This window comes from Prinia subflava, chromosome 7, assembly GCF_021018805.1.
Source record: "Prinia subflava isolate CZ2003 ecotype Zambia chromosome 7, Cam_Psub_1.2, whole genome shotgun sequence".
Lineage (NCBI taxonomy): Eukaryota > Metazoa > Chordata > Aves > Passeriformes > Cisticolidae > Prinia > Prinia subflava.
Window position 1 is genome coordinate 25,731,206 of NC_086253.1, and position 16,031 is coordinate 25,747,236.

Here is a 16,031-nt window from a genome sequence, read left to right on the forward strand (position 1 = left end):
TCACAGAATCATAGAATGGCCTGGCTTGGAAGAGACCTTAAAGACCATCTAGTTCCAGTCCAGGAACTAGGCTTCAGGGTTACTTGAATGGTGTTTGGTTTCCTTTAGTGACTGGAAACAGTTTTGGCATTTCTTTTAAACAGCTTATTTGTAACTGTATTTACTTTGTAGATATTTGATAAGAGTTCTCCAAGGAACATTGTTTCCATCTCCAGTGCTGAGAGCCAAGTACCTTGTCAGACTGTCCCCCGAGGAGCAGAGGAAAGCAATTCAGAGATGGAAAGATGAGTGCAATGTGAATGATAGAGTGGAGCTTCAACCTACTTCTGTGCCTTCAGCTGCAGGTGCTGTATCAGAGGAAGAAAGCTCTGACAGTGTTTTGTCAGCATCTAAAACACATTTTCAGACCTGTTCAAGAGATGAGTTTGTAAAGAACACCTCCTTCTTACCAGACATTAAGGATGAGTCTGGGAATACAAGTGGCTTGAACTCTGAAAAGGCTGAATTTATCAAAGAAAACTAATACAGTTGCATTTGGTGGTAACAGTTCAAGTGCCAAAGTCTATCTGTGTGCTTCTGGAAAGGGCAGCAGTGCTGTATCTCTAGCACACAAAGCAGTTTTGAGTTCTTTTTTGTGTGAAGAAGATGCTTCACTGTATTTTACAAAGTTGGAGTGCTAGCTAGTTAAGCACAGGAGTAATAACTGCTGGTTTATGCCGTGCTGTGGGTTTGTTTTCTTCAGCCAAGGTAGATGAGGAACACATTTCGTTAAAAGCTTTTTTGTTTATAAGACTTTCCCATAATTTATTAAGATGTTCAAGGTCTAAATGTCTGGATAATTTTTTATTTTCTTCACACAGCAAACTGCATACTGCTTATTTCTTGTGTGTGCAACATTGCTTATCACTTCCTGGTGTTATGGACAGGACATTGCATGAATGTGGATTTGCAGAATCCAGTTCAGCTAAGTCAGCGTGCTCCCTTATACTGCTGCCCTGGAACCCTAGCATGCCCTGGGATTCACCATTTGCTGAAATACCAAGTGAGCAACAGGGCTGGGATGTGACATTACTGGTTGGTTTGTTTCAAGACTTTTTATTACAATGTTGTAGTGTTTGTAGACAGCAATTTACATAACCACTGTGGTCCAGTTTGTTCACCAGGCTGTTGCATGGGCCATCTCACTGATGGAAAAACACCATTTTAACCGTGAGAGAGAAGCCCAAATGAGACACATGTAACATGTCTCCCTCACCCTTCTCTTCACATAAAGAGCAAATCCTAAGTCCAGCCTTTTGTTTTCCATGACAGTTCATCCTCCTGCTGTATCACTCCATTTAGACTCCATGTGCCAGTTCATGTTAAGTGCCACCAAACAGACTTCTTTCCCACCTCACTCAGTTCAGATGTTGGCTGGCTGTCTTTTCTCTAAACTACCTCATGCATGTACTGCAAAATTGTCTGCCAGCAGCAGTGAGGACTCCAGTCTGTCTTCAGGTCTCCCTTACAAACAGCAGCTTCTAGCTGATAACATCACTCCACTCTCAGGTGTTTTTACATTCCTCCAGGCTTTTATACTAATCAGCTTAAGTGTCTCTAAAGGCTGCTCAAAAGAAGGCATAGTGCATTGCATAGCTCACATTTGAGTGCTGTTACTCATCTGTCTCCAAGGTAGATGAGTCCTGCCTTCTGCCAGTTTCCCACTGCTCACACAGTGCACAGAGTGGCTGAGGTGCATGTGGAAACTTCTAGATTCCAGATTCTCAAAAATATAACCACCTTTTACTTCCCTTCCCAAAAAGTTACATGGACAATGTAGAGGAACTTAGGAAATCTGTTTGTGTTCGCTAGCACCTGTTGAAATAAACAGTTTTCTCAAAACTGTAGCTGCTAATGATTTAGTAATGCTGAGCCCATTTTTTGGTTCTGTTACTTTCTAAAAGTTTTTGCTTTCAAATTACCAAGATCTGTGTGTTTATTTTTAAGGCACCATGTTTCGGGCAAGGGCTTTGCTTTTTAATTGAACCATGAGCTTTCCACATGAATGATCAACATTACATATTCCACATCTTTTAAGATCTCTGAAAGAATTTAAACAAATGCTGTGAGGTCTGGACAGCTGCTGCTACACAGGGCAGATATTGAGGGCATGCTGAGTTCATTCAAATGCTGGTCAACACATGTTACCAAATGTTCAAAACAGCTCTGTGTTCAAAAGGTGGAATGTAATCAGGGCTGACTCTATCCCTAGTGTTAGTGAGGAGAAAAAGAGAAAATAGACTTTTTGTTTAGCCTGTAGACGAAAAGTAGTGGAAGGAGAAAGTGATGACAACCATTTCTGATTTTTTTTTTTGATTTGGCTCAACAAATGACAAAATGTTTTTGGTAAGTTTTAACATAAAGTTAGTGGAGATCTTTGAAGTGATGGCAGACATTTAAATTCCAAGAGATGATGTTGGTTGGAGTTACTTTTTCAGATGTTTGTCTGTAACATCCTTCTTGCTGTGGGGGGTGCACCTTGCCATGAGTGTACTCCAGATTTCCCAAGTGAAACATCTCCGTTTTCTCAACAAGAAATGGGAGCTGCAAGGTTGCAAAACAGTCAGCAGGTTGTGTGGGGAGACAAGCTGGTACCAGGGCAGAATCATATAGGAAAAGAGTTACTGGGATGAAGTGAAATCATCTCCTCTCCTCCACAGCCCCAAGGCAGGGTCAGCTCCACCCTTGTTCTTCCTAGTGGATGTTACACAGCTGTAAAGAGCTCCAGAGAAACAGGCAGTGCTTTCCTGCCCTCAGAGTCAAATACTGGTTTTCTTTTCATTATCTGACCTAAATGTTTCTTCTGTAATTTAAATGCACTTGTGGCCACTGACAGGAGATAGGTCCAAGTTTTACAAGTGTCTAACTTTATGACTGAGGTATGTTGAAGTTTTGTGGGGCAGCTTCAGCACTTCCAGTGACCTGAGGGAGTGCAGGCCTCAGTTCTGTCTCCCCTGTCACTGTGAAAAAGATTTTGGGTACAAAACCTGCTGCGGAAGGAGAACCTACTAGCGGATTTGACAGGTAGATGCTCAGGGGTTTGCATTTTTTTTCATACAAAAGCTGTAAGTATTCAGAGTAAGATCTTCCAAAACCTTCTGACTAAGCTATAGCATCAAAATAACTAGATGAAGAAACATGAGTGGCAGTCATCTGTTAGACCCGAGACCAGCTGCATGATGCCTCTGGGACATTTAAATTGCTATTATGTGAGTCCTTACAACAATCCTCGTCACTCCATTACTCACAGCTTAGTGCCATGAGGCTTTCAGGAGTACACTGTTTCTCTCTGCTGAGGTTATAAGTGCTTTTGTACCACTTGAAGTGGTGCAAAATAACACTCGGGGGTGTGTGTGTGTATTGCATATTGGTGGTACTCCATATTGCTTAAAATTGTCCTCTACAGGCTACATTTTATTAGAGGATTTCAACAAGCAGTCTGGGTGATAATTTAGATTATCTGTTGGGTAAAACTTGCTTTGGGGGTTGGAGTGGTTTTTTTGTTTGTTTGACTGTTAGTTTTTTTGGTGTGGTGATTTTGGGGTTGAGTTTGTGTTGGTTTGTTGGGGGTTTTTTGTTTTGTTTTTGTTTGTTTGTTTTTGGGTTTTTGTGGTGGACAAACAGCAGAAATACCTGAGGGCATTTGCTGAGATGACTTGCTGTCTTTAAGAGGAAATGAGGGTAGTGAGTCTTTAATAAAAACTTCAAAATGTTAATTGGCTGTAACTAACGTAGTGCCAAATGAAAGGTGGAAACAAATTGTGCTCCCTGTGCTTCTCAACAGTTCAGTGTTCCCTTTATTATTTCTTTTAGCACTGAAAACATCACAATCACCTGCTTGCTTCTGCACTCCTGCACTCAGGCACAGCATGATCTGACTTTACCATTTTGAAAATAAGCTTTTCAAGAGCATCTCACAGGTGCCTTCCAAGTGTCATGAAAAGAAGCACAGCATTTCCACTTAATTTTAAAACAAACCAAAACAACCACCTCCAACTGCCCCAAACTTTTGTAGCTACATCTAGAATGTCTTAACTCTGATTTTGATGTGCAATATTTGATTTACAGAAGAAAGTACATGTCTTAATTTTTTTTCTTTCACAGCAACCACCCCTGTGCTAAACATTAGCAGGTGGCAGTCAGCCACAGCCTTTGCTGTGTATTTTAGCAGTACAGTGAGCTTTGGTCTGTACCTGGGGCACATTTTGAGCTGATTTTTAGCTCGAGCTGTTTTTTCCACAGCCCCACTGGCTGCCGCACAAGGCTGAGGACTGGCTGAGGACCACAGGCTTTGCAAGGCTTTGAGGACCAGCTAACACAGAGAACCCACTGCTCCCACCAGCCCTGGCACTTGGCCAAGGCTAATGGGAAACTTCCAAATGTGACTGTCTTAACTACATTGCCATAGCTGAATTTCAGTGTGAGTTTTGTATTATTTGTCCCTGTTTTATTCTGTTTTTACTCTTTTTTACTCTTGCCCTCATGGTCGTGGCTTCCTTATTGCAGCGGAAAGGTAAATTTTAACTGTTTTTAAGCTTTTGTCTGCTTATTATTTTGATTTCAGCATGTGTACATTTTGTTGAATTTCCATGTACAAGTTAAAAAGGGATATTTTATTTAAATTAATTGCATTCCAGAGCAAAATTACAGAACAGAATGTGTTCACATTGCAGATTTGATTCCAGCTTTAGTTTTTCAGATTTCAAAGTGCAGAGTAGTTGTTGGCAGCAGTATTCATGATAATATTCTGTATTGGAAGCATACACACAGAAGAAACTAAAAGTTGTACAGTGGTAGTAGTGCCAAAATCTCCACAAGTACTGCAGTGGTAACAAGGCTGCTAAAAAAGTCAGCTAAGGATTCAAAAATGCCTTTTGGAGGCTACTTTTAGGCATTATTGCTAAAGTTATAACTTAATACCTCCATGTTATCGTTCAGTCTCTCAAAAGATGAAAACACATTTTTAGCAGAGAAGTTATTTGGAAAATCACTGTAAATTTTTATTAGTACAACTAGAAAGAAACACATTGGCTTGACTGAATGGCATTGCTTCCATTTGGAGATACAGCTGTGGTAGGAGCAAAATTGACAAATGTTACCTTACAATGAGGCTACACCTGTGAGACAAACAGCATAATTGTGATCATAGCCATTATGGCAGCACACAGGAAAAGGCTTGATACAGTGGAAGAAGGAGCATGTTTGCCTATTTCATGTGCACACATTTAAAAAACAGTATAAAAATACATTTATAAAATTACAAATTTCCTCTTTACATGGAATGTTGTGTCAGACACAGTCGTGGGAAAGGATAAGACCCAAGTGCTCCCTCCTAAAGCCATTTGGGATGGGGTTCAGCCTGGAATTTCTTCAGACTGATCCCATTTAGGATGGGGCTGGACCTTATGTTTAAGCAGGACTCTCCCTCATTTCCTGGGAGTGACGTTTGGAAACTGGTGGTAGGTCAAATCCAGTTAAGTAAAATGTGTAGTTACATGTTATCATTTGGTAATGCTAATATCTACATGAATGATTTTATGTACGCCAGTGCTTTACAAAATTCAGAGCTGCTAACAACTGTATCTGGTGGAGAGAAGCCAGGCTGTGTTGTTTATTCTGCAACAACACCTCTTTGGAGAACAGACCTGGCCAGAACCTGTCTGACAGCAGCCACCTGGCTCTAACAACACTAGGCCACCTTCTCCTCAGGGAACTCTTGAACCAGCTCCAGGACTCAGAGCTTTTCTGCCCTACAGCCACAGAGATCCCAGCCTCAGAGGAAAGCTGAAGTGAGGACTGAGAGCTCCAGCCTCCATATCCTTGAAGCAAGGACATCGATAACCTGCTTCAACTGTAATCTACTTGCTCTAGAAAAACGTGGTCACAGCTGCCTTCTCTCATTTAAAGCTGGGGGAAGAAGAGTATGTGAGTGTTACATCCTTAAGATACTAAAAGTAAAAAAAAAACCCAACAATCAAACCTAGCAAAGCCTCAAAGAGTTTTCTTACTGAGCATGAAACAGTGATTCAGTAATCACTTAAATAGTTTCAGAATCCGTACCATAAATACTGAGTATTTATTAATATTTATGGCTACAGCGTGGTCTAGTGTGACTAATGTTCTAATGTCAGCAGTGTTCAACGAGAAGATAGATAAGAGATAAACCTTCATGAAAGCAATAGATGTATGTAGACGAGTTGCAACATGATTAATAGTACCTGAAATGTCCATGTGGTAGGTCTTGCAATGCATGTTTCCCCATGCGCCAGTCATGCTATTGACAAGGCCCTGCCATGCTGTCATGGGGCCTTGCTAGAGGTAGCAGAGAGGGTTATGATGTGCCTTGGGCTGGATTCACAGGGGAGTAGGCACAGCACTGAAAACGCAAATTTTAAATGCATTGTTCCCCAGTGGATTTATCCTGTAATCCGCAGATTCCTGACTTGTCCTATTCTGGCCTCCTAAAAGCTGATAGCTGTGCAGGACATCATCTACAGCAGTTGATGGGACACACTTTCCCTCTAGCACCATAAAAGGGTGCCAAGCTCCATCATAATATTTTCCAACCAGACTCTCTTGGAGTTAAGGCTTAGTGTCTTACTACTGCACAGAGCACTACACATCCTGGCTACCAAGCGCCTGAGCTGGGTTCCTTGAGCCTTTGCTGGTGAAGCTGTTGTACTTCTCATATTTCTAGTACTCACTTGAACAGAAGCTGGAATCCCAAGCCTTCTACCATTCATTTTCTTTCTGCTTTTTTATTTTTCCCAAATGTTTTAGCTCACTAGTCAAAATTAAACTTTAAATGCAAAGTATAAGAAGAGACCTATAAAAATTAACCAGTGACACTACCCATAGTGCATCTTTTGCATTTTAAATCTGCATTTTCCATCTCTCACAAGACATCTAAACTAGCTGACTCTAGGAGGGGAAACCATTGCAGTGGTATTGCCAGCCCTCTTACGCTTTTAGAGGGCTGGAGATGGTCAGTGCATGCTTTGTATGCTGAACACATACAAAGTGGGGAGGAAAGCCAGTGGGGCACAGGTTGGATAAATGCACTGATCAGTGTAGTGCTGCTGAGGCGTGGGTGTTTCCTGGACACATTAGGACACTGGAAGCTACAGAAGATTAAATGCTAGAGGCTGTCCAAAGAGTCTGAACAATAAAGTTTTGGTCTTCAGTGTCTCCACTGGTAGTTACAGATCTGTTGGCCTGCTGGTTCCTCCATCACCCCAAAGAGCTGCCCAAGATGGCTCTGGAAACAGGCTGTGGAATCAGGACAGTACAGGGTTATGCCCATGCAAATTAACCACCCTGAGAGACAAAATGCATTAGCTGAGGCACGCCAGGAGCATATGGCTGCACATCTTTGGAGACCTGCACGTGTGCTTTGATGTGTCCTGTTCCACATGGATGTACAAACCCACCAGTCTCTTCCAGACCCTCCAGCATGTAGTATGGCCCTGTTGAGAGTGGTCCTTGTGAATGTATGTCCTGCAGTGCCATATGAATGCACAAAGTTCCTTCCTCATCACAAGAAGTGAGTGAAAATGCATGTGCTACTAACTGAATAGTATTAAAATAGGTTATTTTAAAAAGTTTATCTAGTCTGTGCTACTGCTTAGTTTTAATAGCTGAAAGGCAGAAAGTGGTTGATTCTTTTCTTTTAAGCTTTTTGCAGTGTTTGAAATAGCACCACAACACAGCTAAAAGAAAAGTCAAAAGGATTATTAATTCTACCACAAAGTATATTCATGAGCAGAGAATTTAACAGTAACATACAATGCATATTCCATAGCTCCACACCAAGAAGAGACAGAGCTTGAAACCCCTTTTCACAGAGTTTCTGGACTGCAAAATTTTCAGTGGTAAAGGGCTGATTCCTTTTTTCTTTTGTCTGTCAGCACAGTTCTTACCATCTGGAGTTAGTTTAGCAGAAAGGTGTGGATGTATATTTGTCTTTCAATCCACTCAATAAAATGTGACACGTTACTGTAAACTCCAGGTCCCAAAACCTTGGAAAAGCAGACAGAGCCCCAAGATGTTAAGCCAAACAAAGTCCAGCGCCCTGCAGTATGCTCACACACAAGTGGTCCTCCACTGTCACCCTGCAACAGGAAAGTTAAAAACAGTCTATTATACATGTGGCCAGCACTCGTGGTTAAAGCTGTATCACGGTTCCTACAGCCATTTGCCTTCAGCAAATAATTCAGCTGTAAAAACCAGCTGCTCTGATGAACTCTGTAGCCAGACACAGCATTAGCAGGATCTATTACCCATTACATTTGTACAAAAAATTACCTGCAAAAGGCTCATACAAATTAAAAATTTAATTAATACAGATAAACCTCAGAGTCTTCTAGAAGCATTTCATTATCATGAAGATAAGTTGTTTACATCAATATTAACAGTAATAGTAATAATAAAAGTTGGGTAAAGTATGTAAATAGACAGTTGTCATTCCCAGAATAGATGAAGTATACTACACCTAATTCACGTCACAGTACTTTCACTTCTAAAAGCAATTTTGTTTGTTGAAACTTTCTCCTTACAGAGAAGCTTACCATGCAAGAGTCCACAGTGCCAGATTCATAGCCAGCACACAGCATCCTGCTGGTGATGATTTTCATGTCAAAATATGACTGGCATTGTTCTAAGGAAATTATGCGAACCTCTCCTTCTTGAAGCTTGAAAGGCACTGAAAAACAGAATTAAGTGTTTACTGCACACAAATTCACAAATACTTACCTATTATGACTCCATGAGGTATGACAAACATTTCCATTGGGATACATTATAAATATTGCTCTCTCTATGTGTATTAAATGTAAGGAGCACTATGCATTGCATTCTGGAGAAAGACTAAGCACACAGGGACTGCTGTGACATTTGCTGTGTATTGAGCATTTGCACCTTGACATGATGCAGTTTGCGACTTTTAAGATGGGGACAGTAGTGGCTGGAAAAGAGTAATGTGAGAGAGGTGGACAGCAGATTTGATTCACTGTTCCAGGGCAGGACCTCCCTATTTCTTGGTGTCTGTCATGGTAACACTTCGTAATAATCACAGCCATTTTGGTTATGTTTGGGTAAATTTGACTGACAGAATGTACCAGGAAATCCGAATTTGAAACTAATGAAATTATTGTAATATGTCCAAGAGAAAATAGAAGACTTCTTCCTAGTCTAAGCAACTGACTGAGCTCAAATTCTAATCAAAGATCTTCAAGCTAGGTATACAATACTAAAAGCAATGTAGCCACAGTGGATTTTGATGCTTTCTAGCATAAAATCTTTAAAATCAACACTGAGCACATTAGAGAACAAAAAAACATTTTCCATTTACCAGTGCTGCATGAACATTCTGTTGGAGTTTTTTTCCTGATATCATATAGAGATATTGTCAGATATCTCTATATGAGATAGAGTAGAGTCACTAGTAGGGAAGAGATGCTAGTAAACAGCTTACCATTCATGTGTGCAGTTTAATTTTTACCACACCTAACCTGGCCACTACAACAGAAGTTCCACTGAAGTAATACAGAAAGGAAGATTTCCTTACCCAGTGTACAGAAAAGCCATCCCTAGTAATTATTATTATAATAGCAAAGGAAGAAACACAATGGCTAGTGCACTAAAAGTGTTGGGTCCAGGCTGTTTTGCAAACTATTGCTGCAGAATCATTTTGCCTGAACAAAGATTTATGTAACACAACAGTCCTTGTCAAGGATTGTGGCAGCCTCAAAACAAGAAAACACACGAATGTTCTGTTCAGAGATACAAAAGCAATGTTTGTGATTATGGAATAAATTGTGTCACAAGTACAGAATGATTCATGACCTGTTCCTCCAGCCTGTATGCCAGTGCTTCCAGTGCCTCCAGCTTTCACTGAGCTGAGAGTGTTTCCCTCGCACTGATGATGTGATACCTTTGCAATACCGTTCTGAATGCAGCTTAGATAGGTAAAATCGTATCTAATGTGCGGGACTTTCTTGATAGAAGTTTCCAGATCCTCAACATTTTTAAAAATCAAGCCAGTGTCTAAGTAAGTATTAAGCAGCATAAATTGAGGCTGCTGCTTGGAAGAGCTAGGCTATCATCACAGCTTGATTCCTTCAAGAGTAGTTACACTTCCCAAGTATTTACTAAGATGCAGGTATAGCATAAATGGATAAAAGTTTGTAACAGTATCGCTTATTTGATTAGCTCAGTAGAAGCTTCAGGTGTTTTTCAATAGTCACAGAAATACTCATCTTACTTTTGTTGCCCATGTGTCCCCAGCCTGTGATGTAGCAGTAGGTGTCTGGCTGAACCAGCTGGCCCTTGCTGGGCAAGCAGACGGGTCTTACATAGCTTGTCTCGTTGATATCCTCATCCAGTTCCACAATGCTAATATCATAGTCTACGACTGCTCTGTTGTAGCGTGGGTGGAGGATGATGGTCCTCACTAGTCGGGTCTGCATGAAACTTGATGGATGATCAAGATTGCTAATCCCAAGCACTACTTTCCAGACAGCTGCATTTTCTCTCCTTTGTAAAAAAAGAAAAATAAAAAAGTGAAATTTCAGTCAAGGTCTTTCTGTTAAGATAAAATTCCCAAGGTATTTTTTTCTTCTTTTTTGTACACTGTACTTTGCAAAGCATACAAATACTACAAGAAGAAAACAAATATTTATGCATTATTCCTTACAGCAAAGATCTGAGCAACAGAAGTCAATGCTTTCCATTTCCCTCTTGCTTGTAATCAAACACATCACTCACTCCATCAGAAGATACGAAACCATGTATTAGTTGCTGTATTAAAGGCTGTCAAAGTCATCCCTTGGATGCTTCCCAGCATTAGTTGCTCACATGCTCAGTGGTGGGCACATACAGATTTCATTGGGGTGAGATATTGTTCAGTAGTCTGCTGCTGACAGCAGTTAAGTCTCGCTGAAATCCATAAGTAGTCTCAAAGAACCGCTTCTATTGTGTAAATTAAATACTTTTTGATAGCCATGGGCAAAGTCCCATATTTATTCAGCATTCAGTCTGTGCCAAGTGTACATTCTATGCCTAAGATCAAAAGTTACTTTGACTCTTAAAATTTTTGAGACTCTTTTGGTAAACATACAAGACCACAAAGTAATTATATATATATAATACAGGGGGGGACACTGAACTGTTGTCTGTTGAGACACATCAGAAAAGCCCAGATTTTATGAAAGGCTTTGAGGCTGTAATCTCTTGATCCTAACTGGCCACGGGATGAGTTGCGGTTCTTTGTGGTTTCTAGTTATTCTGTGATGCTAAAAGCTGTCAAGAAAGTCACCATTTTTCACCGTTGAAAGACAGCTCCATGTAACTAAGCACCCTGGACAGGACTGAAGCTTATTCAAAGCAGTGTAAGTAAAAGCATGCAAAATTTCAGCTTTTTCATAGTGCTCAACAGGATTGCAATTCCTGTAATTTGTAAAGAGATTCATTTGCTAAATCACGACTACATTTACCTTAAGAGTTGGATGAAAATTCTGGCATTTCAGACTATAATGGTGTCACGGGTTAGCACTGGTCAGATGTTAGTGCACTTATGAATATATGTTTTTTCTTTAACAACTTTTGTGGGATGTGATTAGGAACAGAGTAGAGCAGGCTTAAATCTTGAAAACAAAAAAAAACCTACTAAAACTTTATTAATTACATAAGAACAGGGACAGAAATACTCTTAAACACACACAGAGACAGAAATAAGAACTTCTTAGAACATTTCTTTTCTCAGTTTCTACTTCCCCACTCATCACTCTTCACAGACTAACCCCCTGGGTTTTAGATCAAACAATCACTACTCAAAAACAAACTAATCTTCAATTCAGCAAGGGAGAGAGGAGTCTCTCTCGCACCACAGACTGTTCTTTAGAAAACACGGGTCTACTCCTTATGTGTTTCTATGTCACCTATAGCACTGCCTGGAGAAGTCTGCTAAGGTGACACTCTCTTTTTCTTATGTTTAGCGCTCTCACTGCTGTCTCATAGGCTACAACTACATACAGGGCTTTTTAAGGATGCTGCATGCTAAGCTCTTTCCTTTTTCACTTAGGGGCTGGGGTTTTAGGAGTAGGTCTGCCCTGAGGGCAGAGGGCACCACTTCACTTTCTCTCTCTTTTTTCTGCTTGCTCTACTCTTCTAAGTGCTAGTCACTGTAGCAAAAGTAAGGGGCAGCTGCATCTACTTAAAAATGCAGTTTATGTTCAAAAGAGACTCAAGTTTAGTCTATGGCTGACATTATGCAAGAAAAGTCTAGCTCTAAGGCTACTCTTTTCATTTTTCTATTGAGTTCTTTTTAATTATGCTTTATTATCTTAGTCTCAGGCTGCTGCTTTCTTTCTGAAAACTACTAGTCATGAGAATTAATGTTTAAGAAAAGTTTCTTTTTGCTAAGTAAGGGTTAACAGTTTCTTCTCGGCAGGGTGCTGCAGGCGGAGGCATTCTTAGGCTCGGCAACTTTTTACATGGCTGAGCACTTTTTCTTGGAGTTTGGGGGGGAGGAGGGGGGTGAGCACACACAGAAGGTACTTTTACAGTTTTCTACTCTTCTATTTTAGACGGAGCTGCTTAGTTCTAGTCTTGTCTCCTCTCTTCTCCCCCCCCCCCCCCGGGGGGGGCTCCGGCTTACTTGAGCCGACTACGTGTTTCCCCTCCTCTACTCAGCTTCGTGGCCAAGTAGGGAAAGGAAGCCTAACACGTCTCTCTGCTGAAACCGAGATCTAAAAAGAGGCCGAGCCCCTCAGACTCCTGTTTTTAACTCTTTGTGTCCTCAGAGGCGTGTCTAAACCTCTGAGTGACCAACCCAAGTGCCAGCAGAAAAGCTGATCACTGATTAGACTGCCCACATCCCCCTAGAAGAATTTACCTCCCCCCCCCAACCACGACAAATGGTCATTTTAGCATCATGATCAATTCGTTCCATAAAGTTACAGAAATTAAGTGCTGAGAATGTTCACACACTATTGTGTTTGTGACTATTGTAAAAAAGCATTGCCTAGAGAAATAAACAGCCAGAATGCATTGTCCTACACATGAAATAAAAAAATGTCTTGGATGCTTTAATGTAATGCATTTCAAAATGATTTTGACAAAACTCTGGGGACTATAATAAGAAAACTGGCAAACAATACAATGGTTAATGCAGCTCTTTCTATGACTATTTGTATTATTTTTACATGGTCCTCATGTTTTGTATTCCAAACTTCACAGGTTTGCAAAATGGAGCATTTTGTGTTAAGAACCACAGCATTTTAAAATCTCTTCATATTGTCTTATCTGGTTGGTTTGGGATTTTTTTTAAATACTTTATAGTAAAAAAAAATAATCTGTGACATCAAGAATGGTCTTGCTGATGATATATTAAGCTTATAAAAAAAAAAGTTCTTACAAATGAACAATTTCAAGATTTCAGGCTTCTGAGTACATTCCCCTCAATCTTTTCAGAATGGCAGAAGACAAAAAGTGCATATAACTTCTCCATCAAGTATTAGATCAGAATATCTTAGTACTTTAAGGTCTTTAGAATATAAATGTGAAAGACACTTTTAACAAGTTATACTCTGAGCTCACAGGGATATTATGCAGCTCTACATGAGGGGTAAATTAACAGCTCCAAAATGTAGTGGCACTTTTTCTGCATTTGACAAAACTGGGAGAATTTTTACTTTGTAATGTGACAGCTGCTCTGCTTATCTTTCAGTAATGAGAGGAATCTTATCCAGGAGATTCAATAGCAGTCCAGTATTGCTGAAGGATCAACCTCTGTCCCATCCTTTATTTTAGATCACCAGAAAGTGTTCTTTCAAAAGACAGGAAATATTCCAGCAGTATATTTAAAAATAGCTGGAAAAAGAAGAGATATTCCTTCTGGATCCAAAATCTGATAAAATACAGTAATCTTGTTTATATTATAGAAGTTTAGCACACTTTTAGTTTAGAAGGACAAACACTAAAGAACTCAGTTTTTCAGAAATTAAAAAAATTAATTTTTACTGAAAAAGGGAATGACATTATATAGAAATATCAGTTCAACAGAATTTTGCTTAACATAGAATTTTTGCTGGCTTAAACACAAAGAAAGTGTTTAGTGCAGTGTAAAATAATTTCCAGTGTGCAAGCACCAGTTTAAAGCAGGATTAAGCAACCATGCGCCAGAGAAGTACTTCCTAACTACAGCAGAAAACATTTATTTAAATTTTCTTTAGAAGCCAAATTTAAAAGCTTTGGTATGAGACAAAAGAAATGAGGCAATAAACCTCCCTCTGAAATCTGTAGTTTGTCAAAAAGAAATATTGGTTAGCACCAAAAAGCTGGCAATGATCAAAAAAACAATTGCTAAGACATGTAAGCATCCTCCGCACTCCAGACCGTCCCTCCACCACGGCCTCTGATATCAGAAGGCACTTAGTTGTTCATACTGATTTGTTAATGACTGCAATCTTAATTACAGAGTGGACTGTATAAAAAGAAAAGACAGCGACTTTAATATGTCATTTGCACTGTGAATAAATACTCGATTTTTTGTTTTATCAGTGGCCACAGCACTTTTTCAGGGTCTTTTCTACGCTGATACAGATGATGGTTTCTAAACCCATGGCAGTTGTATGACAGCTACAGAATTAGTGCTTTGGTCTTTTTCCTGTTTCCTGCTGAAAATCAGGCATCTTCATTTAGCTTTCATCAGTAGAGATGCCAGCAATGAATATTAAAACACGTGAAAACCTAAGCTGATGCTGGTTTGTACCTTTTTACTTTCTGTTTCAGTCTCCTAAAACCAGGCCTCTGTGACTGGCCGTTCTGCAAAGGTCTTCACCCGCGCCCGGTGTGTTCAGTAAAGGGGGAAGGACTTGGTAATTCACAAGTGCAGGCTTATAGGAGCAGTAAAACGCCCGAGCCCTCTCACCCTTCAAAGCAGTGCGCTACGGTCAGGACCCATCTCCTGGCGATGAGGACACAGCCGCAGACGTGTCCGCTGGGCTCGCTCTGCAGGGAGCACTGCCATGGCCAGCGGCCCGGCCGGCTGGTCCTGCCCCCCAGGATCCTCTTGCTCATGCGGGCGGCGGGGCGGCGGCCGCAGTCTGCGGGGAACGGCAGCGCATGAGTGGCTGTTGCATTCTGTTAGTTTGGTTCATTCCTTCTACCCTCTTGCAATGGTCGTACCCCAAAATGGCCTCCCCTCTCCCTAATGTCAGTTTTCCTCACTCCTCCCAGTTTACTAGAACCTTCCCTGTCGGTCCCTGAATCCACTCCCTGGCTCCCCATCCATCACTCAGTGCCCCATCCCTTTCTCTGGAAAGTTCCCCAAGGGGCGTCGAGTGATTGGTCCAGACCAAGGGGGCCCTCCCCTGAATTCCCGGAATGGTTATCCATGCTGTCAATCATTTCCTTGACTGCCTCCCCCCCACTTGTCCCCCACTGGTGGATGGTTGGACCCTTCCCCATCTCCTCCCCAGGTAAAATATAGTGTTCTCCAAGTCTCAGGGCTCTCCAGAGGGTGTCCTCCTGAGGCAAAGAGCCCCCTGCAGCTTCTCAATAAACTTGGACTAAATACACTTTGGATTGCCTGCTCTTCTTCCTCGCCATCATCAGGGTCTCTGCCCATGCAAGGGGCAATGCCCTTAGCCGCCCCTCCGCACTCCCTGAGTGCAGAGGAGCGTCCGTCGTGCTGGCCGCAGTGCCAGAGCTGGCCGGGAGGGTCTGAGGGCTGCTCGGAGGAGGCTGCGACAAGTGACACTGCAACGGCGCCTTCTGCAGCACAGCTGGGCTCAGGAGGGGGTGAACAGCCCTGAAATTGGGCTAAACAACAGTAAATGAGGCAATCACCGACCGAACAGCAGTGTCAAACACTGAGCCACTTTTTGTGGTCCTTTGTATCAAAGGATTTACTCTCAAAGGTTATTAATTTTGCCTGGATCAGCCTGAAATATTAACCAAGCCAAGTTTGGAATATTGACTTCCTTTCACTC

The 16,031-nt window shown here is 41.2% G+C and overlaps 2 protein-coding genes across 8 annotated transcripts in view; one reads left to right on the plus strand and one right to left on the minus strand.

Moving 5' to 3' along the window:
- ATP10D (ATPase phospholipid transporting 10D (putative)) overlaps positions 1-6,018 on the plus strand; it is a 45,351-nt gene extending 39,333 nt beyond the window's left edge. For all 4 annotated transcript variants that reach the window (XM_063401879.1, XM_063401878.1, XM_063401881.1 and 1 more), the window contains one exon: positions 172-6,018. In XM_063401879.1, the coding sequence (XP_063257949.1) occupies positions 172-523 (352 nt within the window). In that variant the 3' untranslated portion in view covers positions 524-6,018. The remainder of the gene's footprint in view (positions 1-171) is intronic.
- Positions 3,531-16,031, minus strand: part of CORIN (corin, serine peptidase) — a 143,114-nt gene continuing 130,613 nt past the window's right edge. For all 4 annotated transcript variants that reach the window (XM_063401885.1, XM_063401886.1, XM_063401884.1 and 1 more), the window contains 4 exons: positions 14,969-15,143; positions 10,301-10,572; positions 8,607-8,740; positions 3,531-8,150 (listed from right to left, as the gene is read on the minus strand). In XM_063401885.1, the coding sequence (XP_063257955.1) occupies positions 7,968-8,150; positions 8,607-8,740; positions 10,301-10,572; positions 14,969-15,143 (764 nt within the window). In that variant the 3' untranslated portion in view covers positions 3,531-7,967. The remainder of the gene's footprint in view (positions 8,151-8,606; positions 8,741-10,300; positions 10,573-14,968; positions 15,144-16,031) is intronic.